Source organism: Haemorhous mexicanus, chromosome 8 (assembly GCF_027477595.1).
Source record: "Haemorhous mexicanus isolate bHaeMex1 chromosome 8, bHaeMex1.pri, whole genome shotgun sequence".
NCBI classification, from domain to species: Eukaryota; Metazoa; Chordata; class Aves; order Passeriformes; family Fringillidae; genus Haemorhous; species Haemorhous mexicanus.
Window position 1 is genome coordinate 30088937 of NC_082348.1, and position 15884 is coordinate 30104820.

At 42.9% G+C, this 15884-nt stretch overlaps 1 protein-coding gene across 4 annotated transcripts in view; it reads right to left on the bottom strand.

Moving 5' to 3' along the window:
* The window catches only part of MYO1B (myosin IB), a 108624-nt gene that overhangs the window by 70963 nt on the left and 21777 nt on the right, over positions 1–15884 (bottom strand). For all 4 annotated transcript variants that reach the window (XM_059853413.1, XM_059853415.1, XM_059853416.1 and 1 more), the window contains exon 3: positions 8592–8707. In XM_059853413.1, coding sequence (XP_059709396.1) covers positions 8592–8707 — 116 coding nt within the window. The remainder of the gene's footprint in view (positions 1–8591; positions 8708–15884) is intronic.

The window sequence follows — 15884 nt, forward strand, 5'->3', positions numbered from 1 at the left end:
ATAGTTATGCTGCTACTCTGCTCAGAGGTGTTACTGAATCCTTTTTGATTTTGCAAGTAACTCTTAAGTTCTCTTAACAATCCAAGTAGTTTGTTAAGAGGTTAAGAAGGCTTACACAACTTAATTTCTGCCTCCCAGCTCTCTTTTCCAAATAAAGTCCCTGCCATGAAGCCCTGGGCAAAGTAGGCACTGAGGCTTATCTGAGCTTCTGAGAGCTTGTTAGCTCAGGTACAACACTGAGCTAACGTGTCTGTCTAGTCTATTAAATGCCATTTGCTCAAGTTTGTGAATGAGATTTGTGGACATATGTCCAAAATTGTATTTCTATGAATGGTCAGAGCAAGAAATGAGAAGCCTCCTTCAGCCTGCTCAAACATGAGGCTCCAGTTCAGCCCATGTGGACTATTTCCAGTAACAATTTACTGCATCTACGTCCTTGGTTGGAATGCTGATGCTCAAGGAGGATGTCAACTGCACATATTTGTTCTCATCCTCACTACATCCTCACTAAAAATCATCTTGGAGTAATTAAGACCAGTTGCAGCTTGAGCTCCACAAGGTTTAGCAACTAAAAATCATTTCTGCAGTATGTAAAATGAAACTGCATGGAAGAAAAATGCAGATTTAAACCAATTTACTGAAATGACCACAATTAAACTGTCTTTGTAGTTCAGACCTTTGTTTGTAAACCCGAGTCCCAGCTCTCTTATCTATTCAAAACATAAGTACAAGATTATTCAGTGTGCTAGACTGTAAATATTAAGACTGTATTTCCTGATTCCTAACTTGAAAAAGTTTATCCTTAATAACCCAAACTCCATTAACCATGCTGCACCCAGAGCTGAATAAAACAGAGCCTTTTGCAAATGGTGCTGATAAAAAGAGATTGAATGGGAAATGATCTGCTGTTAATCTGAAATTTCACTACTGTTTCTTTAAGGCTTTAAACATCAACCTTGTCGATGCTGTATCAAAAAATCACAACAAAGGCTCCTAGCAGAGCAGATGGGCATTTTCTAGTGGGCTCCAAATTGCTTAAAGGAAAGAAAAAAAAAGAAGAAAAAAAGACAACCATTAAACACAATGAGACACTTCCAATGAAAGAACAACAGCTGTTCTTACTTGCAATTTGAAATCCCAGATCTTAAAGAGAGTACCAGGCTGCCAGTGCAGGAAAGGCATAAAGAAAATTCTGGTCCATGTATACACAGTGCAGAAAATGGGATTTGTCTCCTTTTTGACAGGGCCTCTACCTGTCCTCACTTTTCAGACTACATTTAAGAAAGGAAACACAGTAGCTTCTCCTTTTTAAGTATAACTCATTCTTTTCAGTGTGCAAAAAGTCCCAAAATTCTCATGAAAGGAAAAATCAAGCTATTGAATGTGCTACTTCATGTGACAATATGAATTCGTTTTAAAAAAATCTCAGTGTTTTATGTCCTAAAAATATCAATGGCATCATATAAATTCTAGACAGAAAAATCCAGTTCCAGGAAAATGAGAGAAATGGGATCTGGCAAAAAAGTTACCATTAGTTCAGACTGCTGAAGCATTTACACACTTCCCCAGCATACATTCAAGCACTTTTTTTTTTTTTGCTTTTTTTCTTAATTATCTTTGGTCTAATAACCTAGCCAAGTTCCAAACTTTTCTGTGCTTACAAACTATAACAAATACACTCACATGCAAGGGGGAAAAAAAAGAAAAAAAAAGAGGGAGAGATTGTCACAGATAACCAAAACCATTTGACTCTCCACCCCCAACATGACTGAAGTCAAATGTGAAGTATGTTGTGTACAGGGGTACAAGTAAATATTTGAAAACAGTTCTGAAAACAAAGTTATTTTGTTGAGGCTCTAAGCCAGCAGTTAATTCATGAGGGATGCTCCAGGATTATTTTCCTTTGTACACCATGACAACAATTATAGAGTTACAGAAGCATCTGGAACAGATCTCAAGTGTTCCCCTTAGAAACTCACAGTGTTTTAAAGGCACCCAAATTCTGGCATCCCTCTTCCTCAAGAAGCCCACTGGGCAGGTGAGGGCGGGCTAGGAGCACGCCCAGCTCTCCAAAGGTGACAGAGATGGATGAGCAGGCTCTCCTGGAGCCAGAGGGGTCCTGCCCAGAGAGGGTCCTCTGGCAGTGGCACCTCAGGAGCTGTGACTGCCAGCACTGCCAGCTGGGGACACTCAGAGGGTCTGTGAGCCAGCAGAACTGGTGCTTCTGAATGCTTCTGTCGTGGCAGAACACACTGCTGCAGCTTCTGAGAGACCGAGGGATGAGGGAGGGTGGGACCAGAGGCAGCCAGCACTCTCCATCTTCTGGGGTATTTTGGGAGGCAGTTTTGCCTTGATGCTTTTTATAACCCCTGAGGTCTCTATGTATACTCCTTCCTAGGCCAGGAAGTGTCTAAATGCCACAAGAGCCCAGAAATCCAGCCTGGCTCCACCCAGGCTGGGAGCGAGCAGCCCTGTCAGCCCCAGCCCACCTGCACAAAGCTCTGCTGCCTACACAACACAGTCTGGTCCCATCCTGGACATCCCATGTCCTGGACACCAACAGCAGAATGACAGCACCAGGGCCATGCAAAAAAAGAATTTAAAGGGCCTTTTCATTTCTTAATTTAGACTGAGCTACTTAGAGGGCCAGCAGAAAGGCTCGTTCCACCAAGCTTTGGAATCCACTCTAAATGTCACTCCAGAATATTCTGAAAATTGAAATAGAGCACAACATTCATATATACACTGCTTTTTCAGGCTGTTTATACTTGTTGGGTGCATTTCTGGAGCTTCCTTACAGCTGCACATCTTGCTATAAATCAGTTCCTGTATTATTCTGCATTATTAGAAAATTTCATGCAATCTGAAACCAGCAGCAAACAAACAAACACTGTTCTTGTCAATAAGACTCTATGCAACTCTGGAGCACTGGGGAGAGGTGGCTGCAAGATGTGCTATCCAAACCCACTAAAACAGCCCTGCTCAAATTTCAGGAAGAGCTGAATTAGTTGTTGTATGGGGAAGAAGCCCTGCTTTATACCCTGAGCCTTCAAACTGGCAAAATGCCTCTTCAGAGGTCGTTCCCTTCAGTATGGCCACATCACAACTGCCTTCCTCAAAACTCTCCTGTCCTCAGAAGGACTTCTGAGGTCTCCAACCAAGTGTAAAATGTAGGAAACTGGGCATGCCATGATTGGTGTGAGAGCATTGCAATAGAAGAGGCTCTTCTCAGGCATGAAGTCCTTCTGGCTCCTGAAGCAAGTGTGATGTTTCAGCCCCTTTCCACCTCTGTGCCTGAGGGACTCACATCCATGGGCACACCACATCCAGCTCTGCCTCTCCACAGAGGTTAAGAGAACAGGAAGTCTCACCCCTAACAAAAAAAGACCTCGAGGTTCTCTGCAGGGCTCCACCCCTCTCTCCTTCTTTCAATTCACTCCAAGCATGGGTTTAACAATCAGGTACTCACAGTGCTCTCTAACTGCTATGAAAACCACAGTGGGGTGGTTAAAAGAGAGGGGAAAAAACAGAAAGAGAAAGAAAATGAAGATTAGGAAAGTACAAACTGAAATGGAAATGTTAAAAAAAAAAATACACAACTATGTCACAGCCTCTCATCCCACCATCAACTTCTTCAAGACAGCTACCATGCATCTTACCACTCTGTTACCCATGGGTAAAAGCTTACTTTTACATACAGCTAAAAACTATCCTTCACAGCTGCAGCTGCATCACACCCTCCAGTCAAAAATGTTTGCTCTGCATCATAGAGGAAAAAGAGTTACTGAAACCTTGGTGTTCCTGAAGAGATGCAATCCTTTAGCACCAGCAAAAAAAAAAAAAAAAAAAAGCCAAAAAAAAAAGCCAAAAAAAAAAAAAAAAAGCCAGAAGCAAAAATCTAACTAAAAATTGAAAAGGAAACAGCAAATTGTATCCATTGTCAGAGTAACTGCAGATATCCATAGGACAGTGATTTATGCCAATAATTATCTACATGACAATAACTGAAATGAGGAACATCAATAAATGCCTCATTATTGCATTTTAACAGGTATCACAGTGGTATTTTTGTGCTTGTACCCCATATAAAGGCAAGCAGGTTTTCTAGAGTTGCCTGCATAAATTTAAGTCTAAATTTGAAAGCTTTATATGCAAAACTATCCAGAAAATTTCAGAAATGTCGATTTAAAGGAATCAATAATAAGTAAATAAGATATACTGCAAATTGCCTAAGTGAAATGCAGTAAGGGTCTGCTAAAAGCCACCTCCAGATTTCTAACATCACCCTAAATACTTCAGTGCATAGCTCAGAGAAATGCCCAGGGACTGAACTCTTATTTGAATGCAGCTGGACACTGGCAATACAGCTGCCACTTTTACATTGTCCCTCAACTTAAAATAGTCTGTAATTCTTTCAGAGCAAGCAGGTGGGGCTTCTCAGACCATAAAGGGGAGCAAAAAGCCATGTGGTACCTTCCCTCCCAGGGACAGAGAGCTGCTAGCAGCCAGGAGACAAGGTGAAAACAGAAAATTCAAGAAAGCACCTACTCTCCAACGCCTTAATGCAAATCTGTCACTGGCAGGGAAGTGATACAGCATGATGGTTACAAATATGTGGGATGATAATCTATTTGATTTCCCATTGCATTCACTTCAAAGATGCCAGCAGCTGCCTTTGTCAGGGAAAAATCAATGTAAAACAGCAAGATAGACAGCTTGGTTTGCTCTCATGACTAGCTCAGGCACCAGGTAAGCAAAGTAGCAATTACATCAGCTGAAAGAGCAATTACATCAACTGAGAGAGCAGAACAGAAGTGTAAGAACTGCACAAATCAAGCAGCAAACTGTTTGAACACTGAATGTCATACTCTGCCCTGCCAAGTCAGAGACAAGTTTGATCCTGCCTTGCAGATAAAGACAAAACCAGCAAGATTAACAACATTAAAACAAAAACAACAAACCAGCAATTAAAAAGCTTGGTAAACTTCCTATTGCACCTATGCAAATAGCCACAGACCATGGAAACAAGCATTCCAGGAGACCTAGAAAAATAACACTTCTATTACAGTGGTGCACTCAGGGAGGAATGAACCATTAAAATAAAACCCTCTTGGATCAAATTTTATCAGCTACAACACTATCCAAAATCACCTGACCAGAAACTTCCTCTGAGCAATTCAGTTTGGCTGCCCATTCAAAGTGTGACTGTGGCCCTACTCTAGTTTCCAGAGATCATTTAAAGAAAAACAACAGAAAAACAAACCCGTCCAAGCCCTGCAATTAAGTGTTAACTGGCGTCACTGAAAGCATCAGTCACTCTCACAGAGGCTCTTGAGGAAGCCCAGAGCAGAGGACCAGGTGTTCCCTCCCTCCTCTTGCAGATTAGGGCTAAGAAAACACCTGAACAGATCTCTCACCCCCTGCAGTGTGTCTCCTCCACAGGTAAGGATTTCCTTCCTGTCATTATAAACTTCTGTCTCTTTCTCCTTCTGCTCCCCTGTGCTGGCCAAGGCTGCTCTTTCACTGGGACAGCTGACATTCTCAACATCACACCGAGGCACACACAGCCTAGACAGCACCTCACACAAAACTCCTGGAAAATCAATAAAACACGACTTTGGCTCTCCAGGAGCTTCCATACAGAGCTGTCCCTTTGGAACATCCCATGGGAGATTGCTCTAGAGATGCTGACACTTAAATCCTGGCCTTCCCAAACCTGAATGTTCTCTCCAAAACTGCAGACGTTGGAGAATTTGAGCTGCTATACCAACAGAGATGGAAGAGTTTTGGTGCCATACTGACCTGGTTTCTAGAGCAATCTCTAACCAAACCACTGCTAGAAATTTTGTTTTAATGAATTGCTTGCATTTTTCTAGCTAGCACTAGTACCAAAGTTACATTATTTATACAAAAGAGATGTTAAAATAAGGAACACAGCACATCTAATTTTATTTCCAGACACACTTTCTAGGTTGGATGCATTAGTTTCCTTGCAAACAATCAAGAATTTTACTTTGCTCAGGATCACACAACAGAAGCCAAAAGTCTTTCCCAGTGGTCTTACCCACAATCAATTCTTCTGAAGAGTCCATGGCTCTACAGAGATTTACACATCAAAGAAAACTAAGTATGTACATTTCCACAAATCAATGGGGTTTTTTTTTACCCCCGTGGCAGAACAAACACCACAAATTGCCATTTGTCTTGCAGTATCTTCTCATTTAAGTTCCTGGGCAGCTAAAAAAGAACCACCTTGAAGATTGCAAGGTCTCTGTAGGTCAGCAGCCTCCCTAGACACGCCTGAACCCTGCTCTTAGCAGGGCCCTACTGCTGCCAGAGCACTCAACCCTAGAATTAGCTGCCAGCTCCAAGGATGGGATGATGCCAGCTCCATCCCTAAGTCTGTCAGTCCTCAGTCTGTCCTGACCAGCAGGGTAGGCCAGCTCAGTGAGCAGCCCAGGCCTGGCTGCAGGCTGCACTCATGGTTTATTAACCAGCACCCAAGGACCAGCTTCAGAGTGGACAACTGGACTGGCACAAATCCTTAGGTGCAGCAGGAGGAACTCCACACCAAAGGGGATGGGAAGTGGTTTAGGCTTGCCAGAGATGTCATAAAGCAGCCTACACAGCACTTATTTTATATCAAATATCTCTTGAAGATGGTGAGAATTTCACCAATTTTAGCAGAGCCAAAAGAGACTCCCTTGATTCTGCAACTCCCGTAAGCATCTAGAGACAGGTGGGAAGGGGAGCAAGGGCACCATAAAATAAGATCATTTTATATTTCTACAGTTAGGAAATGATGTGTCAGTAATAGAAACCATAACAAAGATTATTTCCTAATCCTTTATTTTCAAAGATATTTTGTCCACTTAGCAGGTGTCAGAAGACAAAACTCTCGCACAGAAGCAATACAAAATAAAGAAAATTTGTGAAGAGATCATATCTGTCAAAACAAATTAGGCCTACACTTTGCTTGACTAGGGACTCTATCCAAAATTACAAGGAAAATCTATTACCATCAAGCAATTGAGATCTCATGACAAAAATTAAAAGTCAATATTTTCTCACTTCAGTCTCTTGCTCTCCAAGTAGATTTCTAGTGTTTGGGCTCCAGAAGTGCTTGCTGCCAGGTGGGAACATGACCATCCAATTATTGTCATTAGTGGTGCATGATGTTTATGAAATACTTTTCTACCAAGTGCAGACTCTCATAATACACACAGGAATGACTCTTGACCATTTCTGTTCTGAAAAACCATCTCTCAAGAGGGACAGAAAAATGTGGAGATCAATATTCAAATTACTACGTACTTGATTCAAGGTGTAACCAAGTACATACACTGACCTTCAGAATGCCAGACAATCTTTAACTCCCAGGTTTTATTTTTAAAAATACTCCATCATTTGACAGCAAATTTTATGCAGCTGAACAAAATTAGCAGAGCAGAAAGTTCTGTTAGCAAGGAACTGTGTCAATTTAGCAAGCAATTGGGCTTGCTAAACAACAGAGAAGAAAGAAAACTTGAATTTAGCCAGAGTTCAGAACCAAGAGGACCAAGAACCATCAGAAGTGATAGATTGATCTGATTATTGGGCTGTTTGCATTTCAGACTATGATTAGGGAAAAAAATGAATCAGTTAACTAAATAACTTCCAGAACACTTTGCACACATAATTTTAATTTAACCTAGAAGTTAACACTGAAGGAAGATGTAAAAATGTATGGCCCTGTTTGGACACTTATCTGGCCACTGACTGACCACCAAGTCTCCTGAACTTGTGGCTGAAGGGTCAGGTGCAACCTGACAACCAGCTGGAAACTCCTCTCCTTCCCAGTGTCCCACTGAGGGGAGGGACAGCTGGCTCCAGCCTCACCTCTAAAGCTGCCAAGGTAAAATGATTACTGCAACATGCAGACCTTGGAGACCACAAACCTTGCTCTCAGCCACACCACCCACACCTGCAAACAGCACCTCGTCCTATTCTAGTCTGAAAGTTTGCATGATACATTCAGAGTGCTCTGGCTGTCCTTTATGAATGAGCTCAGCTCATTTCCAGCCAACACAGGGAAGACCAAGCTTTCATTTTCCTACAGTTACCATTCAGACATATCCAACACATTTCTGCATTCATCATGAGAGGGCTTTTTTTTTTTTTTTTTTTTTTTTTTTGGTCTGCATTGCACAAAGATAAATGAAGAGTTTCAGATATCAAAAGTAACACGATATGATTCAAACATACTTAACACCTCGAGGCCCCCAGGAGGCATCTGGACTTGGAAAGAAACAGATTTCCTTGAAAACAGACTGCTTACTTCACAATGCTGTAATACTGGCTACTGCTAACAGTTGGGGAGGAATGCTCTGAAAGGCACATACCAGGGCCTAAGTGCATGAAAGAAAAAGAGGAACTCATTTTAACTTCACTTTAAAATATGGCTGAGCTAATTAAAAATTCATTTTGGGGGAGTGGTGGTGGTGTGATTTTCATTTTCGTTGCTTTAATCAACAGATCTTTTGAGGAGAGAGACAGCTGGCACCATCTGTTCCCAGACAGAATGAAAACCAAAATTTCTTTGCTGTACTTACATGTGAGGACTGAGTTCATAAAAGTTTCGGTTTCTGTATTCTTCCACTTTCTCTGGTGTATAAATGGGTAGAGATCTGTAGGGGTTTATTGATATCACCACACTGCCAATGTAAGTCTGTAAAAGGAAAAGAGAAAAGTATTGTGGGTTTTTCTTCTGGACATACTTTTGCTGCTTATATATAATTTGCCCATTTAATAATTTTGTGGAAACAAACAAACAAACAAACAAAAAAGGCCTAATTGTAGCAATGAATACTTTCCAAAACACCTTTTAGATACTCTCTCTGTTGGGTCCCAAGTAGCTATTTCTGCATAACTGAAAGCCTCTCATGAACATTTTCTAAAAGAAAGCCCAACCATACCATATTTCTGTGACTAATTCAGCTGGGGGAGGGACAGGCAGAAGGACACAGATGTTCACGAAGGACTGACTCCATCTGCATGGCAAATGTCACACGAGCTTTGCTGCAGGCCCTGGCCACTCACACCAAACCCCAAAAGGCAAGGCTGGCACTGGACCGTGCCCCCTTCCCCAGGAGGAACTTCATGTCCCCTTGCCAAAGCCCCAGGCACAGAAGAAGCCTGAAGGGGAACAGCCTTGGACAGGTTTCTGTCAAAGGAGACATTTGCTGTCAGGGTTCAAGCCAGACAAAGCCCTGCCACGGTTCCTCAGCAGATGTGAAGTGCAATTTGCATTTCCAGATTCCCAATGTTCTCTGAACCACCACCCTTGGGAAGGAGAGGCAGAAATGTGCTGTTCCACTCTGCTGGACCCCTTGCACTGCTGCCCTCAAGGAAGACCAATCCTGCACACCACGACTCCCATGCCTGCTCCTGACACCCTTAACTTGAATCCTTAAGCCCACTGTCAGATATCCCACAGCCTTCTGTGCCTCCCTCCAGCTCCAAGGGCTGCAACCAAATCCACTGAGCAGCAAAAAATGCCAAAACCCCATTCCACCCTGCCTGCAGATACTGCCAAAGATTAACAAAAACCCCAAGTGTTTGGGATCTCTTTCCACAACAGTGAAACAGATAAATGACACCTGATGAGACATGGTTTTTCCAGGAACCAGTGCTCCCTGGGAGGTGGATATGCCCTACACAGCACCACAGGTTCCCATTACTTGGATTACATTTGCAGTAACTACAGAAGAAAAAAATAGCTATAATTTTTTTTAAATGTGCTATGATTCTAAAGGGCTTCTGTGCTGATATCTCAGCACCTACAAACACTATTTCGATTTTTCCCTGCAACATTTCTCAGAGAAAATATTGTAGTTTGCACTTTGAAAAGGGAGGAGAGGCATGAGGAGCCCAAGCTACTGACCAGCACATTCAGTAGAGCACCAAATTACAGCCAGGGCTGAAATAAGAAATTAAAAATAATAATTGTTGCAACCCTTCCAGATCTAACTTCCATGCCTAAAGCTACTTCCTGCTAAATGCTGCTAAATCTGGTCCTAAGCAGAAAGCGAGGAGAGGAATATTTCCCATTTTCCATTGCACACACAGGCACAGGCAAGCTGTGAACTCACATGGCATCTTCTGTTCCAAACTGAGTGGAATAAACCAGACTGCAGTGACGAAACAGGTGGCATGAGGTCTCCAGAGACTCTCATAGCTCATCTTTGTAGTGTTTCCTACTCCTGGGATGCATCAGAAGCAGCCAAAAATTTAAGAGTATTGCTCCTTTCAATCACACGCCGCGGTGTGTGCTTATGAAAATGTTCTTCAAATAAAGAAAAAAATTGTTCTGGTTTTGTGGTCATCCTCCCTCTATGGAGGAAATAATTTTTCAGCTATGCCTAATCTCTTTGGCTGAACAAGATGGAAATGCTAAAATTGCCTTTCTACAGTGTTTGCTTTGCCCTCTCGACACACGTGGCCTTGGCAATTTGGAAGTCTGCAGATTCCTGGCAAGACCAACAGATGCCCAAGAGTAAGAAGCTTTCTAGACTTCCCAAGTGCACAGATAGCCCAATTAGGACTCTTCTCTGATAAAACAACAATAAATTGTTTCCTCCTAAACCTTAGGAATTTGTGAGCTCAGCCTGTTGTGAAAGCAGTGCTGTAAAGTATCAGCAGAAAAGAGCTGAAGGCCAAATCTCAAACATTATATTTTGAAACATGAATTCTTGGGAACACAAAGACTTGTCCCTATTCTGCTATCATAATAGTACACAATTTAATTGCTAAGTTCCTTGAAGTACCCTGGGACTTCAAGATAAAGAAAGATTACTGAAAGTGAAAACCTTGATTTTTTTATTTTGAACACAGGCATTTAAATGAGATTTATTTAGAACCATGTCTTCATAGCTAAGTGCTGCTTAGACAATGTATTTTGGGAACTCAAGTCAGCTCTTTGCTGCCAGATACGAACAAATACAGGCCATTTCCTAAAATACTAATATTTCAAAAGGTCAAATGGCTATACTAAAACAAAGACATACTCCAATCCATTTTAAACACCAAGCCAAAGTGTGCCAAGAAGTCATTGGGTTTGTTGCAAAGCTGCTTACAAGAACTAATACATTTCCTCTTCTGAAAATGCCAATCTCTCAAAGCTGGTGCCTAACAGCTACTTGCTACTGGTGGTCTGTGAGATTGCACAGAACAGGGATAAGCAGATCCGGAAAATAGCTTTCCCACATAACATCTGTCTTCCCACCAGAGCTCTATTATAAACAAACAAAATAAATGGCTTAAATCCTCCAGCGAGCGACAGGCACAGAAACATTCCAGTGCTGAAAGCAGAACGCCCAAGAGTGGTGGGAGACCATACCACATCACCCCAGGGACAAAAGAGATTCTTGCATTTTCCTGCTTCAGAACAAAAATGAAAAAAGAGTGGCCTCATGATGATGGATGCACAGAATACAGTCAGGAGATTTGACTTCTTTCTTGGTTTGACATGGTCTCCCTATGCAAGTTTGGATGAGATCTGCTGCCTCCTGAAGCTTTGCTAGCTAGACTCCTGATAGCACTCCTTCCTCCCAGCTTCTACTTTAATGCAGCTCACAGAGGTGAATTCTGTGTCTGCTCAGAACTCAAAGCAAAAGGACCCTCACCCATCATTTCTCAGGGCCTCTCTCCTGTGGCACAGCAACCCTGCTTCAGAACAGAGCATTCGAATCTCTGGCAGCTTAAAGGACAGCACACTCTGCATCCTCCACCAAAAAACACATACTACTCATTCCTGTTCAGATAAGGGGTTAACACCTCAAGCAGGAAGAAAATTCCAAACTCCAATTCAACTGGAAAAGCTGTTAAATGTTTGTTACTTCTAAATCCTGGTCCAGATGCAATGACCAAGACTCTTTGACGTCCTGCTTTCTCCCCCTAGGGCTGGAGGCCAATGTAACCCCTTGGGGCAAGATATTAGTGCTACTTCAAGTTTACAGGGACCATGCAAGGCCTTCAGAGCCTTTCTCACCCAAGCAGACTGGCTCAAGAAAAAGCCTCAAATAGCAAGGTGACAACAAGGCTCTTGCTGCTTGTGAGAAATGCACAGGCAGCAGCCTCTGACCAGTCGAGGGCTAGGGCAAGTTATTGCTATAAACTGGACATTTCCAGCTGAGAGGCTGCAGAAACCTTTCAGTGAGCCCAGTGGAAGGTCCCCAAACACCTCTGCTGCCAGGGTGCACAGCAAAATCTGGTACACAGGATAGAGGCAGCGCGGGCCAGCTCAAGAAGGGCATCCTTTAGAAGAGCAGTACTCCAGCTAACAGGAGGATATTTCACACCCTGGGATACAGTATATTGATAAAGCTGGTTTTCCTCCTGGGCCCAAGGGCCAGAAGAGAGGAGACTGCATCTGCAGAAGCCAGGGAATGCTACTGACACCAGCTGAGGCAGCAGCACAGAAGTTGTCCACCTGGGGCTGCTGTAAAAGCCCTCTCTGTATCCCTTTAAGGCTTTTCTGGATCTGTGGCAATCTCTGCCAAGCAACCTTCTGCAGAGGTTAAAATCATTAAACATATCATTAAACATCCACATGGATTTGTGGCAAGCCTTTTGGAATTGTACCCTACATCCCCTTTGTCAGCTCTGCTAAAAACAAACCCACTGCTCCTTACCTCCTGTAGCCTGTAACAGCCCAGAGAAATTGCTGCTGCACACAAGTTAGTCCTGCTGTAAAGTGCCCCAGGTGCAAATGTACCTGGCAAGTGCCCAGGGGGCAACAAGGCTTCTCTCCATTTATTTAATTTGTTAAACTTTGGAGCACAGAAATAGGAAACAAAGAAATGTTAGTAAAATAAGATTGCTAGTTTGGATTCCTCCATTTATGCAGGCCAATTTTAATACTCCAGATATATATAATGCACATTCCTTTAGTAATGGCTGTGCTCAAATAATCATTTGGCTCCTAGATCTTTGACGGGTTTCACCACCAAAACGATTGATTGGAATGGGAGAAAAAGTAGGATCAAAGAAAAGTGTGACTAGGTTTAATTGGAATTAATCCAAAACCAAGGCTTGCCCAGCACTGTGTTCATTGTGGTGGAGGAGAGCTGTGTTTTGGTTTTCGGACGGTTTTTTTAATGCAACACATGAAAATTATCTTTCTAATATAATACTCATTTTCCTTTGTATCTGCCTGCCCCACTGCAGTTCTGGATCTTGCCAACTCCTAAGCACGTGTGCCACTGCATGTTCAGAACAGCTGAGGCCAAGGAGATGGCAGAGGAAGCCTGTACTTACATGTCCTAAGTGTTTTGAGCCGGGCAAATTTAAAACTCCAACTTTACTTTAAGGAAGTTTCCCATTTTAATAAGCCTTACCAGCTAGATCAGCACTGTATTAAAACATCACCTATTATTTGAACAATCACGTTGTGAGCTCAAATTTGTTTTACATTGGGGTTGGCCATAACAAAATAGCCAAATGCTCCGTGCCTCTGGTCCATTGTTTTTTTTCAGGTTGGAAGCATAAAGCTGCAAGAGATGACGTTTGAAAAGAGTAAGGAAGAGAGCAACATCAAGACTAAAAGCAAAACCACCTGAGCCCATTGCTGCTTCTGGGGCTTTGATTTACTCCATTCCTGTGTATGGCAGTGGAGGTGTTTGTATTGCTTGGTGGAGAGGGATGGGCAGGGTACTTGAAAAAGACAAACAAACAAACAGATATGGATTTCATCCTGTAACACTCCAGGGTTTGCCCACACCGTTCCACAGCAGCACACACAAAATAAACTCCACCTGTGAGTTTATTTTGAGCAGCTGCAGTTCAGGTTGAAACAATGCTGGGCCAACACTGCTTGTGCTTCAGTCAGCTGGGAGCTTGAGCAGGGAAATATATCACTGGGCTTCTGAACAAACACAGACTGCTCTCCATGATGATGAAAACCCTCTTGCTCAAGCTCACCTTCCCAGAAACAGCATTTTAGTCCCAGAAATATAGTGGACAAAGTCTGTATGTTGTAATAGAAAAAAAACCCAATCCTGGTAAACTACTCTATGTGCTTACTGCAGTTATTAACCAGGACAGGCAGCCTTGTAAAACCTGCATGGGACAGTAAAGACTGTAAAGAAAACCTACCCAGAAGAGCAGCAGATGAGGTCCTGAAGGGATGAGAAGGGAAAAGCAATCAAGGAAAATAAGAAAGTGAGGAGACAAAGCAACAGTCCCGTACCAAGTACATTAATGGCTGATATAGTGACTAAAGAAACAAAGCTCAAAGAGGTCACACAAAGGCAGAAGCCTACATTTGCATCCCAGAGCAAACAATGACAACACAGGCCCACCTAAGCCAAAGAGGATAACCAAAGAGGATATGGGCTTGATCCTGCAAGCCACCGTGCAAGCAGCAGCAGCCTGGACAGGCTGTGGGCAACCAGCAGTGGCCAGGATGAAGCCCTTGACTGCACTGCAAGCTGTTTGAGATCCAAGCCCTGGAGTAAGAGCAGCTCATTTGGCAGAAGACACCCACACTGCAAGTCAGAGCGAGCACGCGGGGTGGATGCACGAGCGCGGACGATCAGGTTCCACTTCTGAGCTTCTGGAGGGCACAGAAATCTCTGCCCTGCTCAGTGAACACTGCTGCTAGCCTCAGTATCACCATGACAGACTCCAGTGTTGTTATTAATGAATATGTTACTAATTGGGATGATTTATACAAACAAAAAGAGCTGCTACACAGGATACAAATACAGGTAAAACCTGAAAATAAGCAACGAAGAAGTCAACTCAAAGGTGGCATGAGGAATCTTCAAGACAGTGTTTAAACTCCCCCAAACATCAGTGCTTGCCCACTTTTCAAAAGAGAAAGACTTGTTTCCAGAAGCAAACAGTAGCTGGAGATTGGATGTGTCTGTGCAAAAAGCCACTGGTGAAAACATTAGTGAGAGCACTCATTCCAAAATGTTCCTGAAAGGTGGGGGGAGAGAAGGGGAACTTTCTGTCCTCTTGCAGCCAAGGCCATCCTATGCTCCTCAGGGTGAAAGCCAGGCTTTTACAGCTCTTGGACACTTTTGCTTCTATTTCTTCATTTCTCAGTCTTTCATTACTCTTCCTTTAGTGTTTTGGTTTCATATAACATGCACTAAAACCACCAATAAATGCCCCAGATGTCATCATCACCTTAGTGAAGAAATACACAATATCTTGAGGCAAAGCTAACACTGTAACTAGAGGCATTTCCTACACTTTCTCCTCTCTTTTTTCAAAGTATCACATCAGAGGCAAACAAGAAAGATGTGTAGGGGAGGAGAAGACCCCTACACACAGCCCACCACATGCATTCAGTTTTCTCTGATCCTTAGTACTGTTTTCTTACTCCTTCCTGCAAATACTGCACGGAGCCCTACAAGCAGTGCCTCAAACACGAGGCTCAGAATCGTGGGAGCCGTACAAAAAGGAAAGGAAACAAAGCACTGCCTTGAGATAAATAACTCTCCTCCCACAAAGCACTTCAAGGTAAAAAGCAGCCAACCTGCTGTGAAAATCTTTACTCCTGACTCTGGGCAAGTTACGAAGTTTGTTTTGCCAGGGCAGGCTGATGCGAAGGGCCAGAGGACCCACGGGATTTTTGTCTAGATAACAAAGCAAAGCAAGATTTGCAGGGAGGCAGAATACTTCTTAGGCTACAAGCTATCACAGAAAAGATGTGCCTTGGGCACAGAAGCCTTTCTTCACATCTGAAGAAGCAGCAGGCTTCAAGGTCCTAGCCTGTGGCAGCTGCAACAATATTATTACTACAACTCAGTAGCTTCCCTCAAAGGGCAAAACTGTTGAGGCACTGATGGGAAAATTGCTCAAATTGACACAGGCATTCCCCAAGGGAGGAAGAG